This window comes from Ictalurus punctatus, chromosome 11, assembly GCF_001660625.3.
Source record: "Ictalurus punctatus breed USDA103 chromosome 11, Coco_2.0, whole genome shotgun sequence".
Taxonomy (NCBI): domain Eukaryota; kingdom Metazoa; phylum Chordata; class Actinopteri; order Siluriformes; family Ictaluridae; genus Ictalurus; species Ictalurus punctatus.
Window position 1 is genome coordinate 8,939,033 of NC_030426.2, and position 23,162 is coordinate 8,962,194.

Here is a 23,162-nt window from a genome sequence, read left to right on the forward strand (position 1 = left end):
CTTTAGCATTTTGTATAGGTACTGTATAAACCATGTTGGTGGTGGTGGGGAGAGCTGTTTTAACACATTATTTTGAAATATCCTATATGTGTCCAACTGGTTGGCATCTGGTCAATTCGAACACAATATACAGAATTATTATACCCATTATTCAGCCAACAAGTGCTCAACCTGTTTAGGAACTTCATTCATCTTATATACAGTCCTCTCTAAACGTATTGGACCAGAAAGGCCAGTTCATTTGTTTTTGCTATACACTGAAGACATTTGGGTTTGAGATCAAAAGATGAATGACACAACTGATTCAAATTTCAGCTTTCATTTCCTGATATTTACATCCATATGTGTTAAACCACGTGGAACATTGCACCTTTGGTTTGAGCCCATAACCCAAAAATATTGGAACATGTGAATGACAGGTGTTTCTTGTTGCCCAGGTGTACCCAGTTGGATTAATTGTTTAAACAACCAATAGCTATGAATGTTTACTCTTGGTTTGAGCCTTGGTCGTTGCCTGTGAAGACTGTATTCGTTGTTAGAAAGGATGAACCAACATGAAGAGATCTGTCTACAGGAGAAAAGCAAGTCATTTTGAAGCTGAGAAAGAGGGAAAATTTATCTACTGGGATTGGGCATAGCCAATACAACAATTTGGAATGTCCTGAAAAAGAAAGAAACCACTGGTGTATTAACAACCAGACATCAAACTGGTTGGACAACAACAACAGTAGATGACAGAAACATTGTGAGAGCTGTGAAGAAAACCCAAAAAACAACAGTCAGTGACATCACCAACAACCTGCACAGGGCAGAGGTGAAGGTGTCACAATCCACTGTTCAAAGAAGACTATGAGAGCAAAAATATTGCAGAATATATGTAATCTACACAATATTATTTTTTTAAAATAAAATAAAATGTAATTCTATCCATCCATTTTCCATACCACTTATCCAACGCAGGGTCACTGGGGAGCCTGGAGCCTATCCCAGGGAACTCAGGGCATAAATAATTAGGCAAAATAATAGTAAATAATTCCATTATTTACTAACGCCAATTTTTTCAGACCGGTTTAATGTCCAACAGGATTGTTTAAGTTCTGCAGATGCATTTACAATGGTTAATTATTATTACAAAATACTAAAACAGTATTAGAACAGAGGAATGGCAACTGTGTTTAGTTTCTACCAAATAGGGGGAACAAAACTTTCTGCATTCCTCCTACATACGAAGAATCTGTATGTAACAAGATCTGTCTGCTCGACTACACAAAACTCAACTGATGGATTTCATTATTAACATTACTGCTGATATTCAATCAGCCTCTGGTCTGTCTGTTCTTTATTACATGTAAGTAGCAGACATAATAAACATGTGTCACATTACATCAGCCACTGCAGTGCTTGAAATCTCTGTAATCCATGCTCAAACTTGCAACAAAAACCAAGCCGAGCACCACTTTTGGATATTTCTGTGCCATTAAGTCGGCAGTAAAAAGGGTTGCAAATGTAAAGTCTGTTTATTCTAATCTAAAGAAAAAATTACATTCAAAAAATTGGTTCAGAATAAAGATATGTTCTTAATTAATCTATAATTTTAGATTGAAATCTACACCACTCAATGTGATCTCCTTTAAAGTACCTTCAAACCTGCTCGTCTTTTCTAATAATATTTAATGGGTGTAAAGAGCCAGAAATTTTATCATAGGTACAAGAATTCGTAGTCAAATTGGTTGTAACTCAAAGGAACGTTGCTGGAAAACACAATGACAATGAAAAAAAAAAAATGAAGAATTAAGATTTTCTCAAAATCATTGTAGTGATTAGAAAAATTATGCACTTCAAAAATGAAAATCAGGGAAAACACTTTGACCAGGAATGTGAGATGTGAGAAGGTGACTGTAGCAAATGTACAACTGAAATGGCAGTGGCTTGGAGTCCTGTACCTGCTGTAGAGTTCTGAAGGATCCAAGCACATCGGTTTATTTAATTACCCAATCAGCATTTCTGCTCAGCTCACCATGTTTTAGCCATTCTGTCGCATCAGACAAAATAAAAACAAATTACAAATGGTAATCTGATAACCATCCATAATTCACAAATAAACAGAGACTAGAAAGCTTTGTATTGTCCGTTGATTCATGCACATAATTAAATTGCTCTTTGTTCATTTTGTCACCATCACAAAGGGTCACTGCATTATCCTTAATAGGTTGTATTTTGGCAACCCCTGCTATGAGGCAGTATTTATATTGAATTTTGAAAGGCTTATTTCATGAGACTTTTTAGAGATGACATCTGAACAGAGCACATTCACCTCTGTTTTTTTTTTTTTTATTATTATTTTACATTAGACTCACAGCCATTTCTTTTATCTACCAACATCTTTACTTTTAAGCCCTGTTTTCTATAAGCAACATTTTATACTCTATAGCACTGCTGTGTGCTCTTTTAAAAAAAATTACATTGATGTTCACACACACACACACACACACGCACACACGCACACACGCACACACGTACACACGTACACACAAACAAACAAACCTATACTTTGTTTCTGGTGTTTGGTTCTGGCCATCTGTTTTCAGTCATTGTAAAAGGGATGGGAGATGGTTAGGATGTCCTCCAGCTGATTAGCAGTCACTCCAATGCTGCTGGAGTGCTCTTAGCTCCAATGTTTCTTATAAAATCCATGGACAAGCACAGAAAATGGCATCTCTAAGGTCTAGTGGCCCTAGTTTTGCTTTTACATACTCCTAGTAATGGAGCTCCAACTATAAAACCAAAATGACTTCACTTTGCCATTTTCTGTTTCAACGGATGAAATTACGTTTTTAAATACAAAGCATAGGGATAATGGAAGCATAAAGCACAGTGATGAAGGGTGAAGTGGTCTGCAATGCTGTTGCAATTTATTATTTCTGGTCCAGATTAACTGAAATTAGGAAACATAATTTGTGACTTGCACAATGCAGTAGCTCTGTTTTACAAGTACCGTACTGCGTTTAATTTATGAAGTGAAATTGCTCTGCTAAATGTGCATCTATGAGTTTTTCAAGACTATATACTCTAAAACAGTGGTTAACCCTTGGGGGCGTGGAGTGATTGGAAGAGGGGAACAAATAGTTTTCAAGAGAAAAAAACACAGACAGGGCATCATTTGGGTACTCTGTGTATTTTGTTGCTTTTCAAGTAGAATGTGCATAAATGAAAAACCCCACGTTCTCTCTCCCTCTGTATTTTCTTTTTGCTGGGGAGAGGCAGAGCCTAGCCTGCATTTTATCTAGCTATCAGTGCAGACCAGTGTTGCTAACTTAGCGACTTTTCAGACCCCTTTAGCGACTTTTTTTGCAATAAAAAATAAGCACCTAGCAACAAATCTAGCAACTTTTTGGACAAACCGTAGCAACTTTCCAAATGTTACCTGTCCTGCAAGCGCGAGGTCTTGATTTCCTTGATTTTCCTTTTGAGATGTGCTTTTTGTCCCAATTTACATAATTCTTATTTGAATGTTTTTATCTATCTATCTATCTATCTGTCTATCTGTCTATCTGTCTATCAATCAAAAACAGATATATAAATATATCAGACTTTTTTTGTCTTTGTTTTTTTAAACTTGCTCTTCTATTATAGCCTAATACTAATACTTTTCTACTAGAGCTTAATACTAATACTAATACTACTAATAAACTGTCATATTGGTCATTAGCTAATCATTTCCATAGCTTTTAGAGACATTATTCTAATAGTAGTGTGGTAAAACTCTATGTCAATACTTTTACTTCTATTGTTCTACATTTTTAAATTCAAATAACTGCACTCATGTCTTCCTTCCAGATTTTTTGCAATGAGTGTGCCTTAACTGCTAATACAGACTCTATCCACAGCTAAAGGAATGTAACGGCCTATTGATTACAATCAATATGCACAGTCTAGAGCTGTCATTTTAAAAACTCCATGGCATTGTCAAAATCATTATAAATGTAGTCATTACATCATATCCATCTCATTTGGGCTCTTATAGTCTATTAAACACATTATTCTTTTGTTAGATTGTAACATTACATAATAACATACATAATAATGTATTTAGAAGTAGCTGTTTTTCTCTTGATTTGAAGTGATTGGATGGTAAGTAATGCATCCCTGTTTGTCTTTCTCTGTTTTTAACCAGACAGAATCAACTTCTCACAAAGCTGCACCACACATACTGTAATTCATTATTTATTCCAGGTGCCCAATACAGCACAGATTAATTGGATATCGACAGAAAGTCACTCAGTATTTTGTTTGCTTTATTGGTTCTTTTTTCTATTGGCTGAGGAATTCTTTGCTATCTTGATCATTACTGGTGGGCACAAAATAAGAATGGCAAATACAAATCCTTTTCTCTAGCTGCTGGGGAAAAAAGTGTCTCTTTTGAAGAAAACCTATATCATGCATGGTTTTAGTACCTATTAGTATCAATTTATCCTTAACACATATTATTTTTTAGATCCAACTAGAGAAAACGTACTAAAGCTATGCATATATTTTCACTTCTCACCCCTCTACATTCGGTCTCTTTGTGATAGTTACAGATGTGACCTACACAAACTGCTCAACTTGCTAGATAAAATATAGGCTCTGATTAAATGGAAAAGATTGCAGTCACTATGTAAACTATGTAAATTTGTATATGTACAAATTTCTCATCAATTAAGACCCAACACTCTTGTGCGGACTGTTATAGGACTGTCCGGGGAATTCACAGCATATCAAGAATATCAGATTATTATAATAAGTTTTTATTATTATAAGTTTTTTTTTAATCTCTTACTCAATAATAACTATATTTTATTTTTCAACAAAACACTGTTTTGGAATTATCAGTTTGAATTTAAATCAATTTCTGCAACTGTGTCCTGATCAATTCTTTTCAGTCACACATTCAGTAAATTCCTGTACATTGTAACTACTTTTTATGTATAAGCTTACATGTCAAAGTTACAATGTTTCTTAAACTGTAATAAGGGTACTGTAAAATAAAGCATTGCCACTGAAACTAATAAACATACACAAACAGGTTACACACGATACTTTAGGAAATATAGTCTTTCTAACTATGACTATACAGCCTATTCAAAATAAAGATAGCCTAAATAAAGAATATAAACAATGCCCAGTACAAGCAGAGAACTTTCAGCAACAAGATCTGTGTAGAAGCTTGTTAATATTCACATAAGTGGCATAGAGGGAAGAAGCTTTAGCAACCAAGTAATTAATTAGGGGCATGGGAAGGAAGAGCTTTGGCAAGAGTAATGATAGAGAGCACTATAGAGAAATAAAACAGAATGAAGAAGGCAAAGGAGGACTGGCATAAGGAAGTGGGTTTTTTATTAAAGTTAAGGAGAAGAGCTAATGCTGAGTAAATAACACACTGCAATTAAATTCAAAAGACTGTCACAGGAGATTTACTGAGTACATATTCAGTGGTTGTAGATATGTAACATTCAGCACTTGTTTTCTATACAGATATGCCATCTAATCTATGCAAATGTTTGTGAATACATGAGACACATGGGTACAAGTAAGGCATGCATTAAAGCTTTTCTCTGTAAGGACACCTAGGTGGTTCCTTCCCCTAGTTGTCCGAACAGCTGAGTCAATGGCTGTGACACACACACACACACACACTTTTTATTTTTTAATTTTTTTTTACTATACTACTAGAGTTTTTTTTTAGATTGATAGTAGTCTTAGTCTGTGACCTAGTCAACCAGAGTCAGGATGTATTTATTGAAAAGACTTTTAAGCACTTCTATAAGTCGCTTTGGATAAGACTGTCTGCCAAATGTCAAATGTAAATGTCACTGCAATATTTCAGTGGTACAAGTAAGTTAATAATTTGATGCTCCATGTTGTTGCTGCCTCACATCTCCAGGGTTCAATCCTGAGCTCAGGTAACTGTTTGTGTGGAGTTTTTTTCTCTCAGTGTTTGCATGGATTTTTCACCTGGTTTTCTCCCACTGTCCACAAACATGTAGATAGATGAACTGGCCACTCGTTCAATTGTCCCTAGGTGTAAGTGAGTGTGTGAATGTTTGTGTGCATGGTGCCCTGTGATAGTCTAGTGCCTGGTGTGTATTCTCCCACCTTGCGCCCAGTGTTACTGTGATTGGTTCCAGCTTCACCGTGACCCAGATTAGGAGAAAGCATTTACTGAAGATGGAATAGTGAATGAACCCTTCATGCTAATTATATCTTGCGCTCTGGATGGGTTTACTGTTCATATTACCCTTACCATCCATTATATATAGTGTATATATTATTATTTTTATATTATATTATAGTGAGTCTCTGCATCTCAAAGACTCTTTGTTGGATTTGTAGACTTGCTTAGGTTAGCAACTGGGCATGCCCAGACAAGCAAGGAAATCTGTGACATCAATATCTTTAGATCGCTCCTCGTTAACTTATCTCAGCTCATGGTTGTACATTTCCCACACAATTATTTTTGGAGAGAGACAGAAATCTGCAGCTCAAAGGGAGACATTATATCACTTAGAGAGTAAATGCAATATGGCCATACAAGTCTGCCCTAGTTCTTTCTTATTATATCTGCAGCTGAACATGATGGCTACGTAACTGGGGTATAAAACCTTTCAACTTGACCATACTTGGACACATTGGACCCTCAAGCATTTGGCTTTGGGGCTGTTTCTGATTGGAGTGCAATCTGATAAGTTGTGTTTGCAATTAGTGGGCAGGTTACTGGTAATTTCTAAAGAATCGCTGTGCAGATGAAGTCTCATGTAAAGTGAGAGGAGAAAATATTTCTATTTAAATTAGGTTTTTGCAAGGGGGGGGCAGTGGGCGGACAATATAACACAATAGTAATACAGTATGGTAATACAATATAGACCAACATGAAATGAACATTTGTCAGGTCAAAGATGTACCATAAATAAATGTGCATATAATACAAAAAAGAAGAAGTAGCTCTATTAAGCATTTCAAAAACTGTTTACAAAAATTGTTTCTGTATGGAAGCCAGGTTCTGTCTCCTGCAATTTATATTGCTATTTTGAAGTCAAACATACAGGCAAACTATGAGGTAAAATTTCACTTACAGTATACACAACATACCCACAATATAACCCTATGTACACATATTCATCTGTAGATGTTTCAGTTTCTACTATGAGACTTACAAATGTATGCTAAAAGCATAGCACACACATGTGCAACCTAAAGCAAGTGTCGTTCCACTCAAAAGTGCCATTTCAACTAGAATACTTTCAGGTAGAACTAACCTATACTGCAAAAAAATGACCAACACAACTTGCACAGTGGCTCATTGAGTAGGTGGCCAATTACCAACTGACACAGTGGTACAGTGGCTTACTACAAAATGCAAATGGGAAACAATTTTTTTGTTGTTGTTGTTTTACTTGGCATATACCAAGTATGTGATGAATGATGTATAGTATGGTTCAGAATGTTTCACCACACAAATTCTATATATCAGGTAGTCATGAATCATATGGAAAATTTCCCACTGCACTAAATTTCAGTATGAACAGAGTCAACCTGGAAGTAATCCATTCTGCATGCTTTGTATTCTGGTTAAGTATATGTACCTTATTATTTATTTATTTATTTATTTATTTTCATAAAGGATACGATAAAATAGGATGAATGTACACTATATGGACAAACGTTTGTGGACACCGGACCATCACACCCATACAGCATGTCCTCCTTGCACATCCCATTCCAGATTTAGTCCCCCTTTTCTGCTGTAATGATCACCACTCTTCTGGAAAGGCTTTCCACTAGATTCTGGAGTGTGGCTGAGGGGAATGTGTCCATTCAGCCACAAGAGCATTAGTGAGGTCAGGCGCTGATGGTGAGCAAGAAGACCTGGGGAGCAGTCTTCTATTCATCCCAAAAGTTTAGAGGGGTTGAGGTGAGGGCTCTGTGCAGACCACTCGAGTTCTTCTACACCAACCTTGGCAAACCATGTCTTTATGGACTTTGCTTTGCATACAGGGACATTGTCATGCTGGAACTTGTTTGGGCTTGGCTCATTAGTTCGGAAGCAGGGAAAATGTTGTGCTACCGCATGAAAATATATTTGCATGTGCCTCCAACTTTGTGGCAACATTTTCTCGAAAACCAACATGTGGGTGTGATGGTCAGGTGTCCACAACATTTTGTCCATATAGTGTATGCAGAAGTATATTTTGGATGATTCAAATATTCTTAAATTGTAGCACATGGAAAATCCTTCTGACTTGTTTAGCCACATTTGTTGTCCTTCTTTACCATCATCCTCCTGCTCTTGCAGTATGTAGTGATTTATATTAGTTGTACATCAGGCAGTTAATTAACTACAATCTTCTTTTCTAGCAACCCAGTAACAGCTGATACACTCCCAGACCATTCAAGATCGTTCATTCATTTTAGCTTCACAGTGAATCTGAAACGATGAAAAGCAAGCAAGGGGAAATACGAGATCTTTTCTTTTCATGTTTGTCATTTCAAAGCCAAAAACTGGTTTGAATATTTGCGCTTGCATTTGCATTTCACGAAAAAATAAAAAAACCGAATGCATGCCAAGCACACGGACCCTGTTTGATCCGGTGTGTAGCATGTTGTTACAATTACACAACGTCATGTTAGCGCCATCTGGTGGCCGAAATGTGAACATGCATCCAAAATGCAAAATCTCTGCAGCCAACATAAAATAGCGGGCCACTCAAGAGGCTTCATACACAGTACAGCGCACGAGCTTTCCACAGCCAGTGGCCACGTCTAGCTTTAGGTGGGTTTCTTTCTATTAATGCATTTTATCAATTATTTGGGGAGACTACTGTGTGTGTGTGTGTGTATGTACATGTATATGTATATGTATGTGTGTATGTATGTATATATGTGTGTGTGCGTGCATGCACGTACAGTGTATAAGTATGTATGTAGACTATATATGTATGCATGTATGTGTACGATTATATTCATTAAGAATGAAATAAGCTAATAGCTGTTTAATGGTTAATAACCATTATTACACTTTAAGACGTTAATCCTTAAAACTAAAATGTAGTCTGTATAAGATGTATACTTTTATTAGGCAGTGGTCTGAATACAACACAAACATCAAACAAAAAATTCGGGTTTCAAAGCCGCTCACGCAGATGCGTTTGTATATAAGCAGGAGGTTAAGGATTCCGCAGAATTCCCCTTGCGGTTTTGAATGTGTCTCAAATGGTTCTTATCATTCCATTGCAGACGTCCAGCAAAATGTACATACTGCTCATTCCAGCGGAGAACTCGAGTTTTACAGGCAAACCTGGCAATCCAAAAGCGCATCATGATCATCACTGATGGTGCATTGTAGTTTAGCGTGTGGGCACGAAGAGCAAAGTGCACGCGCCACTGCGCGCGATGGAGAACTTTCCGAAAGAGGCGACTTTCTGGCCGCTGAACAGATCGTGGAGTGAGTCGAGTAATGGAAACCAAAGTATAGCTGCAAACCGAACCGTGAATCCTCTGAAACGCAACGAGGAGGTGGCAAAAGTTGAAGTGGCAGTGTTGTTTGTGGTGCTGCTGCTCGCGCTGGCCGGTAATCTGTGCGTACTGGGGGCGCTTCACGCGAGCAAACGCGCGCGCTCGCGCATGCATTTCTTCATGATTCACCTGAGCATCGCGGATCTGGTGGTGGCCATCTTCCAGGTCCTGCCGCAACTCATCTGGGACATTACATTCCGCTTCTATGGACCAGACTTCTTGTGCCGCTTGGTGAAGTATCTGCAGGTGGTGGGGATGTTTGCCTCCACCTACCTGCTTGTGCTGATGTCCGTGGACAGGTGCCTTGCAGTGTGCCAGCCTCTCCGCTCACTGCAGCGCAGGAAGGACCGTGACTACGTTCTTGGGTCGTGGCTCTTGAGCCTGCTGCTCAGTCTCCCACAAACATACATCTTCTCTCTTAAAGAAGTGGCCCCGGGGGTCTATGACTGCTGGGGCGACTTTGTGAAGCCATGGGGGGCAAAAGCCTACATAACATGGATAAGCCTTGCTATCTACATAATACCTGTTACCATTCTGAGTGTGTGTTATGGCCTCACAAGTTTTAAGATATGGCAAAACTTCAAACTGAAGAGCAGAAGGGATCAGCCTCTAAGACTGTCTCGGGAGCTGGCTGATGGTGCAGCACTTTCACGAGTCAGCAGTGTGAAACTCATCTCTGAGGCGAAAATCAGGACAGTGAAAATGACATTTGTTGTCGTCTTGGCCTACATTGTGTGCTGGACGCCATTCTTCTTCGTGCAGATGTGGTCAGCTTGGGATCCTATGGCACCGAGAGAGGGTAATTTATTACTGACAAGAAAAGAAATTCTGTGTGTTTAGCTTTGGTGTTATAATGTCAGCTTGAGTCATTGGTTGGCGGGTTTCCTGTTCTTACACAGCCGAATCACACAATTACCAGGTTGAGAAAGTATGTCTGAGTAGTGAAACCATCAGCCTATGCTGGAGCTGGGGCACCCATTCATATTATACCATTCACATTATGACAAGCACTTCTTAATATTTACTGACCATTCACGATTGTCTTAACAGAAATTTGGTAATACAAAATCCTAGTTATTCTGCTAAAACAAACATGTTTGAAGTGAGTCTATAAAATTTCTCAATGAGTCTATAATGAAATCTGCCCTTGACATGAACATGTTATGGTAACTCACATTGCTGCATAGATTTAAGAATGATGAATGATGAATGAACATGAGAAAAGCTCAGTAGAGGACTTCAAAGCCTCTGGATATACAGACGGTCTGAGCTGTCTGTACATCCACTAAATGTCACATGACATCAAATGGGTTCCTCTACTGTATATTTCAGCAAGATTATGAATATCAACAGCATGTTATTTGCTAAGAGATTGTGCATGGTTAAACCTGCTGTGCTAAAATGATGGAATCTGTATGCTGGTAGAGAACATTCTGTCCTCTCTTCCCAACAATTCTCCAACGATTTCAGAAAATACTGAGAAAATAAACAGTAAAGAGGAAATTGCAGTGTATTTCCGCAGCAGATCTTAATCACTTTGCTCATGTTTCACTGAGATTACAATGGAATATTCAGTAAATTTAACACACCTAGAGCTATCCCAAATATTATCCATCTGATATAGATCAGTTTGTTGAAGGTTATCAATAGCCTCTTCTTATGAAACTGCTATTAAATAGCTTTCTGTCTTCTCTGACTCATGTGAAATAGCAAATTATAATTTTCATAATTTTGACTAGAGTAGCTGTTTAAATAAAAACATTTGGTTCCTTTGTTGTTGTGTTAGAAGTGTATTTTATACTATTTTGTTTGCACCAATAAGCATAACATCCTTAAAAAGACAGCAAACATTTATCTGAAAGAATGGCAAAATGCAAAGAGGGCTTAACTGGTCACTTTAAATAATGCTGTATGATATTTTAGAATTTCTGGAGGAACCCTTGTAGTATAGTGACTATACTGTAGGTTTCACATGAATGGCATTTACACTGGTTAGCAAAACAGTGGGGCTTTTTCTCAGGAGAGAAATTAACAAGAAGTTAGATTTGTTGGTACCTGGGAAGATCGTCTAATGGGGTGATCTGGTTATCAGAATGATAAATGATAAATGATATTTATTTTTTTTAATCAGAGAATGATTGTATAATACCTAGCCACGGGCTGTGAGAAGGTTTCATTCACACTTACTTCATGAAGAAAACATATACTTATATTTAGTCTCTTATATTTAAGTTTTTTTGATGCATGTCATAGCCTTTTATAAAATAAAGGATAAATTAAAAAATAAGATAGAATACATAACACTATAAATAAGCCCAGTTAAATAAATAGGTTTTAATTTAAGTAAAAATTAAAATGTATTTTACATTTTGATCTAAGATCAGGATTAAGATCAAGATTATAAAAAATTATAATGTAAATTAAATACTCTTAAGGTAAAATAATAATAATAATAATAATAATAATAATAATAATAATAATAATAATAGTTTGGATGTACTGTATGATAGTCTCTGGAACACTATTCCAGAGCTTTTAATAAGAAAATCATCACCGATCATCTTAATTGAATTCTTGGGATTCTCAATAGACTTGCCAAATCTGATCAAGTTGTCAGTGCTGAACTTAACAGACAGGCAATCTAACCTGAATAAGACTGGTGTAATATGTTCTGATCTATATTGATTACATGGAAATCAAATGACAACTAGCATTTACTTTCATCAAGGACCTTATTTGTAGCATTTGTCTTCACAGAATAGCTCTAGATTGAAATTAACAACCTTATTCCAGACAGACTATGGAAAATCAGCATTTCTGCTGTAACTATAACTATGGCATGCATGACATGTGGCAGATGCCCTTATCCAGAGCAACTTACATTTATCTCATTTTATACAACAGAGAAGTTGAGGATTAAGGGCCTTGCTCAAGGGCCCAGCAGTGGCAGCCTGGTGGTGCTGGGATTTGAATGCAAAACCTTTTGATCAGTAGTCCAATGTTTTAACCACTGAGCTACCAAAAAGTTTCTAGTGAGATAGTGAACAATGCCAGCAAATCAGCTTGCAATTACTGCAGCTCCCTAAATATGCACAAATAATTCAAGCAAATATTCATGAGGTATTTCCAACATAGGGTATTTCCCCTTGTAAGTCACAGGCCATTGAGCAAAAATCTGTCCTTTGGGGACATGAAAAAGAACATTGGAACTACAAACATCTTAATGACAATAACAAGTAAAATGTATTTTTTACATAAGCCCAAGTCATCTTGTTTGATTTATTCCCGTTAAAATAAATGTTTTTCGCCTATTTACTTTGCTATACAGGTATTATGCTTAATCAATATGTTCTAGAAATCAGTAATTCTAGCTATTTTAGATTATCAGACATGCCCCTTTTTAAAGTATTTTTTTATTAGATGTTGCTAGATAATGAAACTGATGAATGAAATTTTGAGCTTTAATCCACTTTCACTGTTATTAAAGTATTTGCAATGTAGCTATCTTATCCACACTTTTGCATTGCAGCATATTGATTGCCATCCTAATGATTATACTTTTTAAAACAGGTATATAATAAAATTATCCCATACATTATAAAATGATCTGTGCCATGGCAGCAAATCTTATTCATGAGTATATGTTATAGATCTCGGATGGCAGTTTGTGTAAATTTGGATCACAATCTGCAGTACTAAATACTATACAGTAACTGCAGTGTGTATTAAAAATAAATGTTTATGTCTTCTAGAAATGGCATTCATAATTGCCATGCTGCTGGCTAGCCTGAACAGTTGCTGTAACCCCTGGATCTACATGTTCTTTGCTGGCCACCTGTTCCGTGACCTGATGCAAGACTGTCTGACAACAATACGGTGTAACTGTGTGCGGCAGCAGAGTCCTAACAGCCATTCAGCAGGAATAGTGATGAAGGACACTGGCAGCCAGAGGAGCCTCACACAAACATCGATTACGTAACATACCAGACTGCAAGGAAGACAAGACACATAACGACAAAGTCTCTGCAAATAATTGCTGCAAATGGGGAAAACACAAACAAATGCTTGACTTACAGAGGCTCTGTACTGGTCTGGACTTTACTAACTTGTACTATGAGAAAAGTTATTCATATGGACAGATGCAATCATTAAAGATCTGATAATAATAAAGCTAGGGGGTATGGTGGTTAGTGGTTAGCATGTTTGCCTTGGGTAGGGGCTCAAATCCTGTCGCTGCCCTCTGTGTACCTGGAATTTATTCTCCCTGTGCTTCTGAGGTTTCCTCTGTGTACTCTGGTTTCCTCCCCTAGTCCAAAGACATACATGTTAGGTTGATTAGTATTTCCAAATTGTCCGTGGTGTTCGATTGTGTGCTGCGATGGATTGGCACCAAATCCAGGGTGTCCCCTACCTTGTGCCCCGAGTTCCCTGGGATAGGCTCCAGACTCTCCCATGACCCTGTGTAGGATAAGCAGTATGGAAAATGGATGGATAAAGCTCAGGGCCAGTGTGTAAAAATACAGATTACAATTGATTTCTCTACAGAGATAGAAACTAACTACTCACCACTAAGTACTGTCTCAAACCACACTGGCCAGTCACACTAGTGAAATACTGAATTAAATACTCAATACTTTTGGATTTGAACATATTCTTCTGTCCCAGACCACCCTATTCCAGAATGTACAGCATTATTCATGTTATTGCACTGGACTAATGGCAACAGTCAAACTCCAGCAGTGAACACCCTGTCATGACTTTTATTACTAAACCACTTACCTTTGACACAGATCCATTTCAGAGCTACTCTGGAGACAGTAATAGGTCATGTCCAGACCATATTGTCCTGGATAACCTAAATTTGTTGCCAGACCCAGTTGTGTCTTCTTCTTATCATTTACTCAGCACTTGCTCGACTCCTTTATTATACACTAGCTGAATTAGACACTATTACTTCTCACAGAAAATGCTGTGTTATAATGAAGTCCTTATCACATGTTGTAGAAAAACTATATGCTGTATTATGACTGTGTGTGATTTAAATATATTTAGCAAATATATATATATATATATATATATATATATATATATATATATATATATATATATATATATATATAACGTGTATGTAATGTGTGCATATGTAATATATATATATATATATATATATACTAGTACTGTCCTGAATAAGCTATTTCACACAACAGATGTTTACATATAGTCCACAAGACTAGATGATAGCTGAATTTATAAAAAAATTACCCCATTCAAAAGTTTACATACCCTTGATTCTTGAATATATCATTACCTGGAGGATCCACATTTTGTGTTGTGATAGTTGTTCATGAGTTCCTTGTTTGTCCTGATATATATATATATATATATATATATATATATATATATATATATATTAAACTGCACACTGTTCTTCAGAAAAGTCCTCCAGGTCATGCACATTCTGTGCTTCTCCCGCATATCCTGCATATTTGACCCCTTTCCAACAGTGGCTATATGATGTTGAGAGCCATCTTTTCACACTAAGGACAACTGGGGGACTTGTACACAACTATTACATAATGTGCAAACATTCACTGATGCTCAAGAAGGTAACACAATAAGAGCCAGGGGGATGTAAACTTTTGAACAGGATGATCAGTGTAAATTGTTATTTTTTTAAAAGTAGAGATGCACCGATACTAAATTTCTCAGTTGATACTGATAACCGATTATTTAGAGTGATATCGGCTGATACTGATAGTTCTGCCTTTTATGCCTTCTTTTAAATTAACAATAATAAATTCCATAATTGTGAAAAAAAATGCAAATAAAAACTTTATTCTCTCCATTTCAACAAGTTGTTTCACAGTAACTGGTCTCATAAACAGAACATTTGAACTGGGTAATTTTTATAAATTCAACTATTATTTTGTCTTGTGGAGTATATGTAAACATCTGTTATGTGAAATAGCTTATTCAGGATAGTACTAAATAAAAAATAACATGGGATTTTTATGATCCCTCTTATTTTGTTAAAAGTATTTAGATTTTGCAAAATCTGCAAGGGGTATGTAAACTTCCGACCGCAACTGTGTGTGTGTGTGTGTGTGTGTGTGTGTGTGTGTGTGTGTGTGTGTGTGTGTATATATATATAATGTGGTCTGAATTACAAAGATAACACTATGTTTGTATCATTTTCATTCATTTCATTGGCACAGGCTTGGCCATATTATACTATATATTTACCTTTTCCCAACATCCCCATTGCCTTTATATTTCTAAAATTATTGTAAAAAATAAAACATAACAAGTAGATAATGGTATAAAATTATCATTATGCTTTTGTCACACAGATGGGTGACAAATCAAAGGAAAACCAACATAATGTGTCTTAGTAAAACATTGGGCCACAACAAGATATGATATGAACAGCTGCAATGTGTATCGCTATATATTCTATAAGAGTTGGAGGAATGAACATCATTCCACTAAAAGATATTACCTCAATATCTTGTTAGAAATTTCCAAAACTATAAGCTCAATAATTGAGGGAAAGCAAGAGTCCTGTTATGCTCTAGAACAGTGGTTCTCAACCAGGGGGTCGGCGTTGAGAGATCGGAAGGGGGTGCAAATTGTTTTCAAGAAAAAAAAAGAGACAGACAGGGTATCATTTGTACTCGTGTATTTTATTGCTTTTCAAATAATATTTGCATAAATGAAAAACCCCACATTCCCTCTCCCTCTGTATTTTCTTTTTGCTGGGGAGAGGCGGAGCTTAGTTTGCCTTTTATCTAGGTGTCAGTGCAGACCAGTGTTGTCAACTTAGCGACTTTTTTAGACCCCTTTAGTGAGTTTTTTTTTTTTTTTTAAATCACCAAACGACAAATCTAGTGACTTTTTGGACAAACAAATTTGGCCAGTACTGTCCTGAACGTGCGAGGTCTTGCTTTCCCGCTGCAGTCTCACCTCTCTCTGCAACTGCTCTGTTCAGCTGCTGAGAGCCGGAGATTTAACAATGTCATGGATAACGAGATGTGCCCTTCCTCCCAATTTACATAATTTGTATGCGAATGTTTTTAGAATGCAAGACGAATGGAATGCAACATGTTTTAAATGTAAAATAGTACACGTTATTATAGTCTAGTTCTCTTGTTCAAAGTAGTTATAGTGTTCAGAAACATTTTTGTTAAATCATGTTCCATACCCGTCCGTTATATAAAAGTCACAAGTTATTTTAAAAAATAATAAAAGTTATGAAAAGTAATTTATAAAGTACAAAAAAACTCAACATCTATCTATCTATCTATCTATCTATCTATCTATCTATCTATCTATCTATCAAAAACAGATTATAGATAAGGTGTGTATGAGTGTGTGTGTGTGTATATCTATATACACACACACACACACACACACACACACACACACACACATAATCTATAATCTGTTTTAGATAGATAGATAGATAGATAGATAGATAGATAGATAGATAGATAGATCATCATTATACCTGACCTCCCCCAATATGGGGGTGGGGGGGCACATGATAGGGGGAGGCTTGGGGGGGGCTTTAGTTACAAAAGGTTGAGAACCTCTGCTCTAGAACCTATATTGATTTAACTATATTTCTCTGGACCTGATATTTAGCTACAGTATACAGGTATTTCGTAGAATTTTACTGCATAGAATATTGTGGCAAACCAACCTGTGTCTGAATGGTGTCATGGTTTAATGTGAGTTTGCACTGAGAGCAAGGTGGCAGTGAGCAGGTGCAGAAAGGAAGCCAAGCTACAGAAGGGGTGAGCGAGCTGAAAAATTGTTTGTTTGTTTACTCTGAGGAGCTGTTAATTAGCCAGGACAAGGGGCAAAAGATAAAATAAGTCTCAAATGCATTCTCACCCCAGGTTTGATGTATTCCCTGATCTGTGTGCTGCTAGAATTGATTTGCTTGCCTACAAAAGCCGAACAAATATTAAAACTATAAACAAAAGCAAAGCTTACTTACACTGCAGCATGATGGGCCCCAACTATGACTGTAAAGATTACAAGCTTCGAGGTTACTGTAGATAAGATGCTACTTAGCTAACATCATGGCATGTTAGTGCAGGCCTGTCTGGAGATTTCAGTAGGCCTACTGTAATGTTACAGAATACTACTGATTGGCTCTCACTGTATTTACAGTATCTCACAAAAGTGAGTACACCCCTCACATTTTTGTAAACATTTGATTATATCTTTTAATGGGACAACACTGAAGAAATGACACTGTGCTACAATGTAAAGTAGTGAGTGTACAGCTTGTGTAACAGTGTAAATTTGCTGTCCCCTCAAAATAACTCAACACACAGCCATTAATGTCTAAACCGCTGGCAACAAAAGTGAGTACACCCCTAAGTGAAAATGTACAAATTGGACCCAAAGTGTCAATATTTTGTGTGGCCACCATTATTTTCCAGCACTGCCTTAACCCTCTTGGGCATGGAGTTCACCAGAGCTTCACAGGTTGCCACTGGAGTCCTCTTCCACTCCTCCATGACGACATCACAGAGTTAGTGGATGTTAGAGACCTTGTACTCCTCCACCTTCCGTTTGAGGATGCCCCACAGATGCTCAATAGGGTTTAGTCCATCACCTTCACCCTCAGTTTCTTTAGCAAGGCAGTGGTGGTCTTGGAGGTGTGTTTGGGGTCGTTATCATGCGGAAATACTGCCCTGCGGCCAGTATTATTTCTATATATTTGCATATAGTAATTTACTTGTGAGAAAGAAAAAAGTAAAAGTAAAAGAAAAAACACTAATTCCTGAAATTTCAGGGATGCAATAATAAAAAAAACAACAACATGTATAGTATAATCACTCATACTGTACAGTACTGTGAGGGTTCTAGTTCTCCCTCTCTCCTGCATTTGGCCACAAGTTCTCATAAACATCACATCTTAAGTCTTTTCTGGTGATGCATCTTGAAAATTATCTTCTGGAATGTCTAATCCAACCCTGGCAGTGTTCAGGAGAAGTGTCTCGAATTCGTGGTGGAATGCCACATTATCCCACACGACAACAAAGGTAGGGGAGTTTCTTGCCCGTCTCTCTTCCTCTGGCATAAGTCAATTATGTAGGTCGTCCAGAAAAGAAATGAGCCTCTCTGTATTGTAGGGGCCAATGAGTGGTTTGTGTAACAGCAAACCATCCCTGGACAGTGCTGCACACATTGTGATGTTAGCTCCGCTCTGGCCCGGGGCATCCATGGTTGCTCTCTGTCCAATCGCATTTCTTCCCCTGCGGCATGTTTTTGCCAGGTTGAATCTAGCTTCATCCACAAAGATGAATGCATGTGCAGTTTGCTTGGCTTCCATTTCCATTACTCTCTAAAATACAGTAAATCCACAGATTTACAGTACTTTATATTATACATAGCTGTGTATGTACCCTGTTTGGTTACTGAACAGACATCTTACCTGGACATATTGATACCGGAGTTCTTTCACACGTTCTTTCACACCCTCAAAGGGCACAGTGTACGACTTCTTCATGCTTATTTTATGTTTCTCTAGGACTCTGATAACTGTCTTTGTGCTGACCATATTCACATTCCCAAAAGTGATATTGTCTGCCAGCACTCTGTCCCAGATTTCCCACAGTTTTATTTCATTGTTGCCAATTACCATGTCAACAATGGCAATTTCCTGTGTAATATTCTGCCGTTCTCTCCTGTGGGAGGCAACCTTTGGATTGTTATGTCCGAGGATGTATGTTTATTTATAACGGTGTGTTTGTGTTGTTGTTTGTGTATGTTGTGGTGTTTTGTTCTCTGCCCTCTTTCCCTCAATCGTAATGCAGGTACTCTCACCAGCTGTATCTAATTAGTCGATGTTGAAGATGATTGGATGGTGTGCGGTAGGAGCAGAGACATAAGCCGCATCGGATCTGTGAGGAAGAGAGAGAGACTTCTTAGGACAAGGATGTTCCTCCTGGTCCCCAGAATCCAGAGTTGATTTATAATGTTGAGTTGTTTTGTTTCTGAGTAAGTGAGCTCAGGAGTTTGTGCCGTAGCAGAAGTGTTTGCTCAGTATTTTTTTTACTTCTTTCTTGTTTTGGGAATGTAGGGGGAGGGTGCCATTTTTGTTGATTCTCCTGATTTTTCTCCTGTTCATGGTTTTTGTAATTTATTTTCTTTCATTTGTATGATTTTATTTTAGGTCATTTAGAGAGGTTTTTGGGTTAGTTAATTATGTCTGTTTGTTATTTTGGCCTCGCCCTCCCCTGAAGCTATTGCCCCCTATTTTCTTTTCCATGAATATTCTTTGGTATTATTTTTCTCTGTGATAATTGTGATTAACAACTTTTACAACTATAAAATTAAGTTATTAAAATTAATGTTTCTTTACTTTGTTACTGGCTCCCCAACCCTAGACATATAGCTACATAATAGGAACCTAATGAAAATCACAAAACAATCAATATATTTCAAAATGTCAGTATATGTAAAAATGTGAACATACTGTATTGTACTGTAATATGAAGTTCAAGTTATTAACGCTGCAGATTTGGTTGCACCCATAAACCGACCTCTCTCAAAGAGAGACCATGGTTTATAACATGGCCAATAATTGTGGGCCTTATGTCATCAGAGACTACTGCTCTTGGTCTTCCTCTCCTTTGTCCCCCACACATTTTCCCTCTCTCTGCCACTCTTCTTTTCCCACCAACCTGTTGCCTTTCAAAGGGAACTCCACGTTTCATTAGCTGAACGCTGTGGGAAGCACCCACCAGTATCCGAAGCTTGTGTAACATCATGCCTATTTATAGGCCTGCTGTGATCAGGTGACGTGGCAATTAAGTGTGTCACGTGATATATAAACGGCATCTGTGAACCGCACCATTTGCCTTATTATCTTCAGCGAGACTGCATGTCGGTCGTTTGTGTAACGCTCAGGAAGAGTTCAGTAAGTGTGTTACGCCTTCCTCCTGTTTCATCATGGGGAGGAATGCACACTTTCTGTGTGACGTGTCTAGAGATGGAGTATGCCACGGCAGCCCTCATGAGGTCTTACTGTGCGCATTTTGAACGCCTTACAATTAGGCAGCTCCGCTTGCGACTTGCTCTCTTCTCTGAAGCCGAAGCAAGTTGGGTTTCAGATCCTCGCGGATGTGGGCCAGCCGCTGACGAGGCAGCTAGCCATTTCAAGTCTGGGTGATCTCGTATGGATCTGGAAGAGGAGGCGGAGATGAGCGCTGCTCTATCTCTTGCTCTGTCTTCCGGGTCTGGTTATCCGTTGGATTTTGGAGTTCACTTCGTGACTCCTCCTTCTGCTATGGAAAGCCAAAAAATATATATAAATAAATAAATAAAAATAAAAAACACAAACACACAAACAAAAATAAAAAATAATAATTCCTCTCTGACTCCGAGGAGCCAGAAGGATGTTCTAAAAATTGAGAGCACTATTTAAGAGCTGCTTGAAGTGATTACTAAGGCTGGATGAGCTTTTTTGTCCCCAGTGAATATAAATCCCTCTCAGAATCTCATAGCACTTTAATAAGTTTTTATACACAGCTCCATTGAATTATGAAATGTGATTGGTCAGATACATAACATAACAGCCCAGACAGTAGTGACAGTTGTAATTCAGATTATGAAAATAATAATAATAATAATAATAATAATAATAATAACAACACACTTTTATTATTTCTAAGGTAACAACTCATTCACATGGACTTGTATGGAGTTCATCTTATATTCATTATATACAGTATATATATATATATATATATATATATATATATATATATATATATATATATATATATATACTGAATATATATATATATATATTCATTATATACAGTATATATATATATATATATATATATATATATATATATATATATATATATATATATATATATATACTGATCTGAGTACTTGAGGGCTGATTTGGGTATTTCATAAACTTCTGATAACAGAACTGCTTGGGTGTTTCACGCACAACAGTCTCTAAAGTTTACATAGCATGGTGCAAAAAACATTGAGCGTGTGAAGAGGTCAGAAGAAAATGGCCAGATTGGTTCAAGCTGGCAGAAAGGATATAGTAACTCATATAATCACTCTATACAACTGTGGTGAGCAGAAAAGCATCTCAGCATGCACAAAACATCTAACCTTGTAGTGGATGGGCTCCAACAGCAGAAGACCACATTGGGTTCCACTCCTGTCAGTCAAGCACAGGAAACTGAGGCTATCATTGACACAGGCTCACTGAAACTGGACGATTAAAGATTAGGAAAAAAAATAATCTGGACTTTTTCCAGTCTTCACCTGTCCAGTTTTGGTCTATGATATGCTCAGATTCATGTTCTTGGCTAAGAAGAGTGGAACCCAATGTGGTCTTCTGTTGCAGAGTTTGTAAGGAACTTACTTGATTTATTATAGCCTACCTGTCAGCTCAGACCAGTCTTGTCATTCCATTCTGATCTCTCTCATCAAGAAGGTGTTTCATCATGCAGACACAGGATGTTTTTTGTTTTTCAAATGATTCTGTGTAAACTCTAGAGACTGTTGTGTGTAAAAATCCCAGGAGATCAGCAGTTTCTGAAATACTCGAATCAGCCCATCTGGCACCCTAAATTATGCCATGGTTAAGGTCAGTGAGATCACATTTGTTTCCCCATTCTGATCTTTGATGTGAACATTAACTGAAGCTCTTGACCTGTATCTGCGTGATTTTTATTATTATTTTTTTTTGCATTGTGCTGCTGCCACATGATTGGCTGATTAGAAAACTGCATGAATGTGCAGGTGTACAGGTGTTCCTAATAAAGTGGACGGTGAGTGTATATACACACATTTTTTTTTTATCTCACATGGTGCAACCGTTGTTCATAATCTCGAACATAGTGGCCATTTACATTCAAACTAGGCTACGATAGAACTTACGTTCAACTTACGTTCAGCTACTGCTAAAGAACCTCAGATGTGGCAAGTTGCCTTGGCAACAACAAGGATAATTGATCTTATGTTTGAGCAGGTCAACAGATGGAGTGATGATACATCATAATGACTTCAGTTGTTAAACACTAGTATAAAATATCAGTATTTGGTGGTTTACTGATTAAGTTGTTATAATGAGTAGAGAAACATCTTGAAGGTTATAACACATTATAATGACCTGGTTGACTAAAAACTTTCATCATCTTCTTTCCTCAGGAGCCACTTAGGCACATGGTGGCTAAAGCTGAGGGATATGAAATGTTTCAGCAGGAGAAACTTTATGCTGTGCTCAGTCAGTGCATTTACAAACACCACAGGACTTAGGACAGAAGTAAGCTTATTGAGGTACAACCTTTGCAAAACTTTCTAAAAGAATTTACTACTTCTGCTCAGTGATCTCTAGTTTTATTTATGGAACAGTATTACACATTTGTGGTAAATATACAACCACACAGTTATCACAGTTTTCTGTATATCACAGTATCAGCTTAAATGTTCACATTCATATTAATAAGTAATCATTCAGTTATGGTAACTGTTAGGATCAATGTCAGGCTTTGGAGGTTTTTCAAAAGAATGTCAAAGTGCCATTCTATGTTATTATCACTTCTAATAAATTATGT

General features: G+C 37.3%; 1 protein-coding gene across 1 annotated transcript; it reads left to right on the top strand.

The window, feature by feature from the left end:
• The first annotated feature begins 8,751 nt into the window (after positions 1–8,751).
• On the top strand, positions 8,752–14,288 carry oxtrb (oxytocin receptor b). The gene is made up of 3 exons (XM_017479190.3): positions 8,752–8,809; positions 9,274–10,351; positions 13,305–14,288. Exons 2-3 carry the CDS (start codon positions 9,430–9,432, stop codon positions 13,529–13,531), a joined length of 1,149 nt encoding a protein of 382 aa, XP_017334679.1. The 5' UTR covers positions 8,752–8,809; positions 9,274–9,429; the 3' UTR covers positions 13,532–14,288.
• The last annotated feature ends 8,874 nt before the right edge of the window (positions 14,289–23,162 follow it).

Excerpts from the sequence above, each read along its gene's own strand:
- oxtrb (XM_017479190.3), top strand. The coding sequence starts at position 9,430 with ATGGAGAACTTTCCGAAAGAGGCGACTTTCTGGCCGCTGAACAGATCG. Across the intron at positions 10,352-13,304 it reads TCCTATGGCACCGAGAGAGG|AAATGGCATTCATAATTGCC; the intron begins GTAATTTATTAC and ends TATGTCTTCTAG.